Source organism: Nesoenas mayeri (assembly GCF_963082525.1).
Source record: "Nesoenas mayeri genome assembly, chromosome: 2".
Taxonomy (NCBI): Eukaryota; Metazoa; Chordata; class Aves; order Columbiformes; family Columbidae; genus Nesoenas; species Nesoenas mayeri.
Window position 1 is genome coordinate 15,589,085 of NC_137543.1, and position 12,160 is coordinate 15,601,244.

At 43.3% G+C, this 12,160-nt stretch overlaps 1 protein-coding gene across 1 annotated transcript; it reads right to left on the reverse strand.

Moving 5' to 3' along the window:
• Window positions 1-367: 367 nt before the first annotated feature.
• Window positions 368-11,579, reverse strand: MAL2 (mal, T cell differentiation protein 2; the record flags this gene model as incomplete). The annotated part of the gene is made up of 4 exons (XM_080339061.1): window positions 368-755; window positions 3,667-3,825; window positions 9,080-9,250; window positions 11,445-11,579. The coding sequence occupies 4 exons, from the start codon at window positions 11,577-11,579 to the stop codon at window positions 684-686; spliced, it is 537 nt and encodes a 178-aa protein (XP_080195187.1). The 3' UTR covers window positions 368-683.
• Window positions 11,580-12,160: the final 581 nt, after the last annotated feature.

Consider the following 12,160-nt stretch of genomic DNA (forward strand, 5'->3'; position numbering starts at 1 on the left):
AAACTAAATTTCTAAAAGTAATGAACTACCGATTGACAGTCCCAAATAGTTTCCATCTCCTAAGGAATACAGTGAGCTTCAAGGATCAGATCACCACAGCTGCACACAGTTATAAAAGAGTATCAAAAGATTTAACTCGATAGCTTTTTAAAATATTTTCTCTGTACATCTAAGTCAATAATAGATATACTAAGTTGGTATCACCAAGTCAGCTTGGGCTCTGATCATGCAAACAGCAGCACACAGAAACCCTGTGACTCTACACCTGCGAGGATTCACTGCAAACCCCTTCAGGCCCAACCCCAGGACTCAACAAGGGGGGAGCTCTCTAGCTGCCTGTGCAGTTAACATGTTTGTTTAGTTTCCATTTTCTTCCTCTTCTGATTTAGCACTAGAATTCTGTCATCTGCTAACGACACGCCTGCTTATCCCTGAACTCTAACACCATACGATGAGTATGCTTCTAATGAGCACATGATAAAGGTAAAAACTAGAAAGGGAAGATGGAAACTTGTCTTCTGTTACAGAAAACCTGATTAGGGCTTATTTGCATTTCAGCACTTTAAAACAGATTTTAAGGAAAAAAAAAAAAAGTCTTTTTGGAATTAGATTACAGCAAATAGACAAGTAGCACTTAATTTGATACGAAGTGGAACACTCGGGCATTAACGTTTCTTCAACTGCTATAGTCTCCATCTCCTTAATGCCAGGGCTGTGCTGCAACCGTAACAAACAGCTGTTGCAAAGGCAAAAATCTAGAGAAGCAGGGAAAAAAAAAGAAGAAAAAAGAAAAAAGTGAATCACACATTCTATTATTCTACATTTTTTCTACTCTAAATGAACACAAGAACACAAATCATTCAGAAGTTACCTCCCCCAGCCAAAAAGCTTGAGCTAAAGATAGGTTTGGGATCCCCGGAAGTTTTCTTATGAAACCCTCTGTTATAACCCCATGTTATTGATTTTAACTTGTTTGCTTCAGAAGACATTTTGAAATAGAATATGAAACAGAATGTCTCTGTAAGTTATGGCACACAGTAATCATGTGTGCATGTACACCATGTATTTCAGTTCTCTTATCTAGGCTGATCAAACATTAATCTCCGATTTGTTTCCAAGTGAATGCCTGTACCAGCTAACAAGGAAGAGGACACCCCTCTCAACAGCAGAACTCTCCTACTTGCAGAAATACAGAACCAGTTTCCAATCTGGCTTCCTTGAGCAGATACCCAGCCATCAGAACACCCTCCTGAGAAATGCCAGGAAGTTGCTATTGCACAAGAACAAAACTGAATCGATTTGAACTAAAGGTCATGCCACAGGAAACCTGAATATATAACGTAAAGCAGAAGGAAGAAATGAGAAACTAAACTGCTGAAAAAAAGTTTCCTACATTGTCCAGTGCTAACTGTGGATTCTGTCTCTTGGAATATAAAAATTCAATCATGTCATAATAACCTACCCCTTGCTTTCCATACAAGTTTTAATTGGACAAAGTTTTGAACAGATGCTACGCCATATAACTATCACCCCTATAAAATGAACATATATGTTTTTAATCACAGTACACAAAAGTAATTTTAAAAGACAAAATGTTAGCAACCTTTCATTTTTCTCCATGTAGATCACATGACTTTTAATGAAGTGTTTCAAAGGATCACAATTTTTTTTCTGTATGTCTCAACTTTCTATATTATACAATTTGGAAAAAATTCAAAGACACTAAAGACTACAGTTATCTGATTCACCATTTCCCAGCATCTCTTAATTAAAAATAGTGAGGCAAGTTACGAAAAAGTCTCCTCCTCCCCTATCTTGACAGGCATTTGAGGGGCTGGAAGAACTGAAGTCTCCCTAGGAAAAGTTGTATGGAAACAGGGAAGTGTCTCTTGGAGTCCCCAGTATCCTGTTTTCAGATAAAATTACTGAAATGAGCATGTAGTCAGCGGGATCTGAACAGAGTGAACAAGGACTGAAGAGCTATACTTAAGGGTAGAATTTGAGATACTTGCTTTGTATAAGAACCTCCCTGAGTTCAGACACAGGAATGAGACAGAAATGGTGTGGGCAGCAGGACCAGGGCAGTGATTGTACTCTTGTACTTGGCACTGGTGAGGCCGCACCTCAAATGTTGTGTTCAGTTTTGGGCCCCTCACTACAGGAAAGACATTGAGGTGCTGGAGAGAGTGCAGAGAAGTGCAACGAAGCTGGTGAGGGGCCTGGAGCACAAGTCTGATGAGGAGCAGCTGAGGGAACTGGGGCTGTTCAGCCTGGAGAAAAGGAGGCTGAGGGGAGACCTTATTGCTGTCTACAACTACCTGAAAGGAGGTTGTAGCATAGAGGGGGTTGGTCTCTTCTCCCAAGTAGCAGGTGATAGGACAAGAGGAAATGGCCTCAAGTTGTGCCTGAGAAGGTTCAGATTGGATATAAGGAATAAATTCTTTACTGAAAGGGTTGTCTAGGGAAGTGGTTGAGCCACCATTGATGGAAGTATTTGAAAGACGTGTAGATGTGGCACTTAGCAACATGGTTTAGTGGTGGATTTGGCAGTGTGAGGACTCAGTGATCTGAAAGGTCTTTTCCAACCTATACGATTCTATGCCTTGTGACCCACTGGCCATACGGGGATGAGATGTGCTCGATCGTGTTACTGGCGAGTGGGTAATGGTGAGGCACGCTGGATTTGGAGACTGATGTGACCACCTCACCCCTTCAGAGACTGGCTTGCCAAAGCAAAAGGCCTTGCCTTTTTATCCTACTCTTGCAGAGAGAATGTGAACCTTACACCTTAGGTTCACCTGTTTTTATCTTAAGACGAACTGAAGGTGTTTACTGTGCACAATTTATGGTGTATTCAGTTTTAAGGACAGCAGATACCCACAGAAGGTTTTAGAAGCTTAATAATTATATACAGCTGCCTGAGGTATGCAAGACCCTCTGGGTGGTACAAAAAAAATAACAGCAGTAGTTTCAGTTCCTTAAATTAAGCCTACTGGCACACCTCTACTTGCCCTTCAGTAGCCCAGCCAGGGAGAAAGCTGGAGCCTGGTATGTGTTCTGACTCAGCTACACACACCCACATCACCAGATACAGTGATTCAGTGATGATGCAACTACAGTGAAGAAAAAAGCAGTCCGAGCTTTGCCTATCAATAAAAGCATTTTACATAAGAGACAGCAGGGCCCTTATAGATAACTTTTATGCCTGATGTAATATGTACATATCTGGAGATTCACAAGGAGCTAGTCCAAGGTCTTTCCCCATGACATGTTCAAGACTATCAAAAAAAGCAACTGAAAGTTTGAATACAGGCTTGGAATTCACACCTGATGCTTTAATGGAGGCTGTTATCTTTTTCTACTGTTCTAACACCCAACGTCGCTTTTACAAAGTATCTTGTCTAAAAATCATAAGCAGTAGTGATTGTATATTTAAAACATTGCACTGACACTGAAGAGCAGCAACTGAGCACTTACTGCATCAGTTTATTCCAATATTCTTTGCACGTCACTGTGAGACACTATTTGCTACTATCAAAGACAATCCTTTCTCTCACAGCTCCTCTTTCTATTCCAGCTTGCTGTTAAGTTCCCAAGATGAATGGTTGGCTATAAGGGCTTACAGCAGACTTCTGTTCCCCAGATGCAAATACATGAAATACATACCGAGGCTGCTATGCTTATGTTATATTCATGATCAGCTAGAATCTTCTCTTGTGTGGTGGAATTGAATCCGCGAGGAAAGTGATGCAGAGATGTTGTTGCTGCTTGCAGTACAAAAGCTCCAAAATAAAAGACAAATGTAGCCCCATGGAAAAGAAAATCCTGAAAAGCAAATTACAGAATCAGTCTGAGCTGCAGTACATATCTAATTCTTCTCATCTCAGTGCAAATGAAACCCAACACTGAAACATGAAACGAGCACTGATAACAATAACTTGAGATAATTGCTGTTAAATCCATCAGAGAGCTTAACCTGGACATGTTTTCACAACTGCTTGAAATTATAAGTAACTCACTAACATAACTAGTGATAAAGTACAACTCTCCATCTCTCCACACCCTACACTCTTTCAAATTAAGAGGCATGTGCTCATCTATATGTACATATGGTGACCTTTTAGATCACTTTGAAGCTATTAGAGTTTACAGAACTCTCACCTTCATATGGCTTAGATAAAAAATAAAGGACATACAGGCCAACTTTATCACAATTTAAGCAGCACAATACAAACTTGCAGTCACCCAAATCCCTTCTCAGCTACAACCTGAGCCCCAGAAGTCACCCCTCCATACTTAAATTTTGCTTCTGTAAATGCCCAGAAGCACCTCAGCCTTGACACAGCTGAAGTTTACCTTGTGATATAATCAGAATCCAAGAACTGAGGCATTTCCTCAACTCTCTCTGATTTGGTTCTACTCAAAATATGGCAATTTCGAAATACTTCATGATATTGTGGAATAAAATGCCCAAGACTTGAGAGGACAGGAGTTAGGATTTACTTTAAATATGCTTCTCTCCTGGCCTTCTCTGGGCGATTGCCTCCTCTGTGGTGAATGCGAGCTGAACACAAGGTTTAAACATCTAACTCTCATTTCTGAATTCTATTACTGGAGCACATGATAAAGCAACTCTGGTGCCTAAATCTCTTTGCAGGTTGTATTTCAGAGTCCAGTGTTTCACGCAGCAAGATCCAAGACGTGTTCCAGTACAGCTTCAGAATGTTTAAAATATTCTTCCAACATCTCCTTCTGTTGTTGCATCTGCAAACCTGACATTTGCACTGCCCTCATTTCCTGAGTCCCTATACCATATCCTTTGTGCCTATACCTGTGCAGGTCCGCAAAATCCATAGACGCACTTTTAAAAATTATTCACAAGTACACATATGCTTTTTTGATGATATCCACATTATAAAGTCTCCAGCACTAATGAATTCTTTACACATTTTTAATTCATTTGAGTACAATGGCCTAGCAGTATGCCAAGAGAGAGACCCCAGGACACACGAGGTGTGAGTCCATCACAACAGCAGACAGCACTCGTGTGCACTAGAAATTACTGTGCAACATCCTTACCTACTGCCTGTCTGAAATCATAGGAGAATGTGCTGCATCTCCCTGTTCAGAGGATTGTTTCTTCATAGATGTAAGATTTTTCTTTTTATTGAAATAACTTACTTTTCAAACTTATTGGTTGTTCCATATTTGATAGCACCTAAAGACACTTAAATCACACCTTAGTCAGTTTTGCTAAGTTACAATATAAGCTGCTACTACAGTTTCCCATTCCACATAAGTCAGGAAATAATTAATTAAGAAGCATTTGATCACGTGAGGCTAGGTTATAAAGTGTACTGCTTTTCTTAATGACTCCTAATTACTGGGAATCCAAGCTTCTGCAAAACATCAGCAATAGTTCCCAACTTCTGGTTTTCCATCCTTGCTGAGCTGTTGCGCTTTTTTTTTTTTTTCCTTTTTTTTAAAAAAACAACTACTTCCACTTGGAATATCACTAGGAAGCCCTACTGGCATCAGCAAAACCAAGAAGGGGGCAGAGGGTGGCTTCCTGACCTAGCTGGGTGGAATCATAGAATGTCCTGAGTTGGAAGGGACCCACATAAATCAAGTTCAACTCCTATCCATGCATATGACAACCCCACAGTTGACCCATGTGTCTGAGGGTGTTGTCCAGTCTCTTCTCAAATACTGTCAGGCTTGGGGCTGTGACACCTCCCTGGGGAGCCTGTTCCAGTGCTCCATCACCCTCTGGGTGAAGAACCTTTTCCTAAAGTCCAACCTAAACATCTCCTGGCACCTGGGAAGCCTTTACATTTCAGGCTTGCCAGATGTCAAGGTTTGGGTATAAGACACATTCCCTCAGTTCAGCTGTAATCTCTCTACCTCATAGAAAAAAAATACAAACAAACAACAGTAGGGACCTACTCGAGCACGAGACAGCTCGCTGCAGCTGGCAGGCACACACACACCTTCTGTCCTACCACTGGTGCGCACTGTGTCAGACTGCACGCAGGTGTGCATTCAGCGTGACAAACACCTGAGCCCATATCAGGGCCTGGCATACCCGTTTCATAGCACAGGATTCCAAAAACTTGAAATGTCTGAGTAAATCCCATGGACATGCAGTATTCGTAGCAGCTAAATATGCAGTGTGCAACTATGTCAGCCGTAGCAGCTGTACACTTTTGGTACCACTGCTCACGAGGAGCACAAACAGCTCCACGAGGAAGACACTGCTGACTGCGTACAGGAGAGGTATTGTCAGAAGACAAACTCTCTCATTTCCTTAATTCTTCTGCCAAACCCTTTAATTTCCTCCTCCTGGCAGCAATTATAGTGAAGCTACACAGCATCAGTAAGGTTTCACATTCGTATGGTTATGGTTTCTGTGACCAGAAAAGCCAGGATCTTATGAGCGAGGGTTTTCTGCTTTCTAGTAACTGTGAGCATGGTGTCTAACTCTCCCTTGCCTCCACACTTGTATAATCATTGAAACCTCACACAAAGTGCATGTAAAACACTATCAGATCTGCACGGTATGTTAGGTCACCTCTAATTTTGTAAACGAGCGTGCTGTGAGTCAGGCTGTAAAGGACAGTATTTGTCATACCCTCTGGTTTAATATAGTGATTCACAGTGATGTACCTCCATAAGGTCCATACGTCTCCCCACCTTTTCACTGTGTAGCATTTTATTTTTTTAAGTATCTTTATTAGTACCAATGGAGCTACTTAAGACAAAAGGCATGACTAAATGCAGGGCTGTCAGAATCCCACGCTATTTTTCAAATTTGCCTTTAAATTCCTGGAATCTTAAACCACATTTGTCTATGAATCGCTACATGAAGCTGTAGTACTCCGATATAGCTAAGCCATGACTCTTCCCATTTTTGACCCAAATCAGTGACCTGTAGTTTCTGAGTTCTACTGTAAATTTAATTTGTGAAATAGCAAAAACTACCTATTTATCTACATACAGACCAACCTAAAACAAACAGGTACACCTTCTGATTTTATAGGCATAAAAATAGTTTCAGTGTTTCTAGTAATTATTTGCAACAGAAGGTAAAAAAATCCTTGTGAAGTGCTGCTAAGCAGCTCAGTGCCAACAAGTTACAAAACATTTAGGTACCTGAAAAAAAGTGGCCAAATGATCTACCTAGGGTTATTTTTGCTGACAGCTGGAAGGGGCTGGATTTCAGCTACCACAGTAGAGGTAGAACAATTCACTCTGCATTTATTTAAGATGTTCACTTAGTTATGACAGCTTTTTAGATTAAGTTACAGAGTTCCACAGACGCAGCTTTTATACAAGTCATGTAGCAACTTCCTGACATAGGAAGTTTTTCAGTAATTTATCATATGCAAGGGGACAAAATTAACAGTACAACAAATCACTGCCAGCATCAAGTAGTCAATGCATAAGACACACACAATTGCTATAAGATGAACATTTGTATAGCTTTTTCAATCTAAAAAAGGCTATGACCTCACCCAGCAACTCTTAAATAGATTCATGATTGTAAACTGGCAAACAGTTTCAATGAAACCCAGGACACTATTAATTTACTTAAGTTATGTACGTGCTCAAGGGCTTTGTTGCATCATAATTTGCGAGGATGTCGCAGCATAAGTCCCTGTAAAGGTCTCTGTAATTGTAACTCATTATTAGCCAAATTACTGCCTATATCGTGTCAGAAAGCTGACACTGTATGTGTATATATTCACTATTGAAGTGCTAAAGTTTGTTTTAACAGAATACAGTCCATTACCACTGATGGGTTTTGAAGTTATCAGTTAGAGCCCTGAATTCATGGAGCTGTATGATTTCCTTTAAAGACCTTTTGTTTCAAGGGGCTGCCTGTAAATAACTTGGGCAGATAAATAACCACAGATGTTGATACTGAAGCATGAAATCCCAGCTGTGATCAAGCAAGGCGTCAATAGGAAAATTAAGTCACAAAGGAGGAAGGAGAGGGTGATCAGCAGTTACAAACAGCCATTTTAGGAGTATTTTAGAAGTTCTTGTCCTTCTGGAAGACTTTTTGGCAATTCTCATTCTGATCACAGTTTTGCCACCTCTTATTGACTTCCAGTAACATAAGAGAGAGTGATACCATCTCGTCCTCAAGTACTTGAGCACTAAAACCCCAAAGTTAAAAACAGTTAATGACAACAAAGCTGTACATAAATCAGCAGTCAATAACCTGACGGTTCCATGCAGCTGCTAAAGACTGGAGCCAAGAGCTTCCCTCTTTTAGTAGGAAGGTACAGTCTGCGAGAACTACTGGCACAAGCCGTAACACCCCATTACAGCAAGAATCAAATCTTGTCTTCACAATGAAGAAAAGCTGAGCAGAGTATAACGATATCTGTAGTTTCACCAGGGTTCCTCTAAGAAATATAAACGTTAAGTCTCCTAAGAAGATGTCAAGCTATATCAGACCACAGGCTATGCAGTCTTTGACTAACTAAGGACCAACAGCCATTTGCCAATGCTGCCCTAGCTTTAAGGAACTGACATCAAAAGTCAGCAGAAGACTTTCTCAGAACTGAAGACGACTTCCTGGGCACTTTAGTCCAGTCTGTGATACCTCAGACAACCACATCACACGTGTTCACAAACTTATCACTTCCTTTACAATATTAGATGTATCTTTCTCACCCCCTTTATTCACAGAGTGTTACTACCACTTCTCTACTAGTCAGAAAATATTTTCTGATCTCCAGTCCACAATTATTTCTGGCCATTTAAATCAACTTCTTGTCATGCCTTGTTAAACTGGTCCTCTCCCTGCTGTTGCTGCATTTTGTGTGCTCACAGGAGACAATTATACTCAGCCGGACTCTTTCAGTCTCCATCACAAAACAGGTCCTGTATTTCCTCCATCATCATTGTAGCCCTACTCTTTTGTTTTCTAGTTTTGAATTCTTCCATTTTGAAAAACTTGCCACTAAAACAGAAGTCTAGACATGAAGACTTCAAATTAGTACTTCCGATGAAATGATTTTCAGTTCATAAAACAAAGGGAATCCTTACATAAAGAAAAAATTCTTACCGTTTGGTTCCAGTTGACAGCAATTCTATTTGCATAACCGAAGAGGAACACACAGAGGAACACAATGGACAGGAACCACGCAGTGACCGCTACAAACATCACCCATCCCTGCAGCAGTGGCAGTGGAACTCGGGTAGAAGCGACCAAAATCCAGACTATCGTTCCAAACAGCTGCAAGGAAAACAATACAAACAATGAGCTGAGAGATAATTTCATTCAGTCCTTCCTGCCTAAGAACTAATATCACACATCAACGTGTCCTCAGATAACTTTAAGGAACCAAGAGGAAACACTTCGAAAGTACTCAAAGGACCCAAGTGCCATTCTCAGAATTGATAGACACTAAGTGGTGGTAAGATGAAGCCACTCTGAAATTCTTAAAAGCTCTTAAAATAGTCTTGAAAATGGGATTTATAAATGCAGGTGACTTGTGTACTGCCACTGAAAATCTTACTCTGTCATTTTGAGGGAAATATAAGAAATGTGAAAACATGGTTCACACACACAAATCTCTCTTTATATGCCAAAGTTAACATCACAAGAATGTACATCAGATTTTGATTAAATGCCATAGGGTTTAGTTTTGTAGTCCTAATCAGATGAGATACTGAAAACTGATGAAACTGCATCCTCTTTTTCAATACCTTTTTAATAAAAAGCTGGAAGAGAACACATTAAGCAATAAAGTGAAGTAGAAAACTAGTATATAGAATAAGGCAAGTTGTAAATTAAGTTATAATGACTGGAAAAACATACAGCTTTCCAGAATTACCATAACCTGGTGCAAAATTCATCACCGCCAACTTTCTCCTCAGCACTGATCACAGCGAATGAGTGGTGGGGATGCTGTGGTATGATGGGCTGATGGAGAATTTACGTACTCTGAGGTTTGCCTGGTTTAATCAGCTCTTGGCCTAAGGAAGGGTATTATCCCTCCCTGCAAATCTTGCTTCTTCATAAAAAGCGTAAGTAGAGAAAACTGAAATTGCCATCTGAAGGATGTTCATTTTTTACGGAAAGATTTAACTTCATAATCCAGCTTGCTGTTTAGGGACAGCTACAATCCATTTCCAAGACAATTACTACTTCCCCGTTTAAATCCTACAGATTTACAACTACAAAGTCAGAGGACACGCTCTTAGATTCAGAGAACATTCTTTCGAATCAAGGTTCTATGAGAGATACTTTTCAAAAGATGCCTGTTATAAAATTAGTTGGTCCCTCTCTTGTGTTATGTTGCAGCAGCATATATGTAAAGATGCATTGCTAATCTCAGTTCAGAACTCTCAAGGGTTTATTAGTTCAAGTTGTTCTCTAGGGTTCCTTAACGCAATGAAGAACCAAACTTTCTCTAGTTTCACACTACTGCAAGTGTGTTGCTTAGAGACCAGACATTGATGGGCAGTAAAGAAGCAGAAAGGATAGAAAAAAAGTGTCTGTTAAATAAAAAGCTGACACACGTGGAATGTTTTCAGTATTCTGAACGTACAACCCTGTAGGATTCTTTAAAAATTAATTTAGAAATCCAGTGCTGACTGCTCACCTCAGTGCCTGCTGTTGTGCCACTTCTCTCATACCACACCTTGTCCCCTCCAGCTCGGCTATCAGATGTATAATAGGCTGGCCAACCTAATTAATCTTTTGTCCCTACTGACTCAAGGCCTGATTTAGCACCTGGACTTGTGCTCTGAGCTCTTTGCTCAGGTGCAGTTTTGTGATTATCTCACAAGCTGGGCCCCACGCAGCATCCAGCTCTGACCTCAAGAAAATAAAAATAATAAAATCAGATGAGTTCTACCAAGTTGTTTGGTTTTTTCTCCTACTAATTAGTGCCATGGGTCTGCAGAGCCTCATACTCAGCTCAAAGGTCCCCAGCCCTGCAAGCACCAACAAGGTCTCTCACACACACGAAATTAAACACACCTGTAGGAGCCCACGCAGGACCTGTAACACGGACACAGGCACAGAACAGTGTAACTCTCTGTGGTGGGTGCTCGGGTCGGGGGCTCTGTGTGGCCCACAGGCCTCCACAGCTTCAACAACCCCATGAGACCGGTCCGAGATGAGCGAACCCGCCGGGACAGGCCGAGGGCGCTGGGCCGGGTCCCGCCGCCCCGCCCGGCACGGCCCCGCGTCCCAGACCCGGGGCAGCCCGGGGGCTCCCCCGCCGCAGCCCCGGCCGCCCGCACCTTTCCCACTCAAAATGGCAGGTGAGGAGGGCGGCCGACGCGGGGCTGGCGCTCGGCCGGCCCCGGGCAGAGGCACGTCCGGCCCCGGCACCGCGCAGCGGGCGCTGCGCTGAGAGGAAAGCGCGGGAAGGCCGGTGGCCACCTGTCCCGTCCCGTCCCGTCCCCCCCGCACTCACGATCTCCAGGAAGATGACGGCTCCCGAGTAGGTGCGCAGGATCTCCAGGCCGGAGGGCAGAGTGACCCGTGGCGGTGGGAAGTAGGCAGCGGGGTTGGGAGGGGGCGGCATGGACGAGGCTCCCCTCGGCAACATGTTGCTGCGGTGGCTGCTGCTGCCGAGCGCGGGCAGGTGGGCGAGGAGGAGGAGGAGGAGGTGTTGGCGGAGGGAGCAGGTGCGGGCGAGCCCGTGCGCACCGCCCCGGCCGCCTCCTCCTGCCCGCCCCGCCGCCGGGCCCGCCCCGCCGCCTCGCCCGGGCCCGGGCGGCCATCCCCGGGGTGCTGGGGACCCGGCCTGCCCCGCCTCACCGCCCTAGACGGAGCCCGCGGCGGGGCGGGCGGTTTGTCCCGGCCGAGCGCTGTGCCCGGCGTGGGGGCGGGCGGGAGGGCGCTGCGCCCTGGCCAGGCCTCCCCTGCCCCGAGTGGCCGCGCCCTGAGCGGCCGGGGGATCTGGGCCCCCCGGGAGCGCTGAGCGCTGGGGTGCAGCGCCACTCGTTCGCAGGTCCCGGGTCACATCCAGCCAGGGTTAGGGCAGCATTTCCTAAAGCCGGTTCGCAAAAGGTTGTTATTTACCTTCTGGTTATAGATATTTCAGGCTTCAAAATTACCAGGTTACTGCGTTGTTTGGTTTTGGTTTTGTTTTTTTAAGGAACCTGCTGGGTTGCCCATTCAAAATAC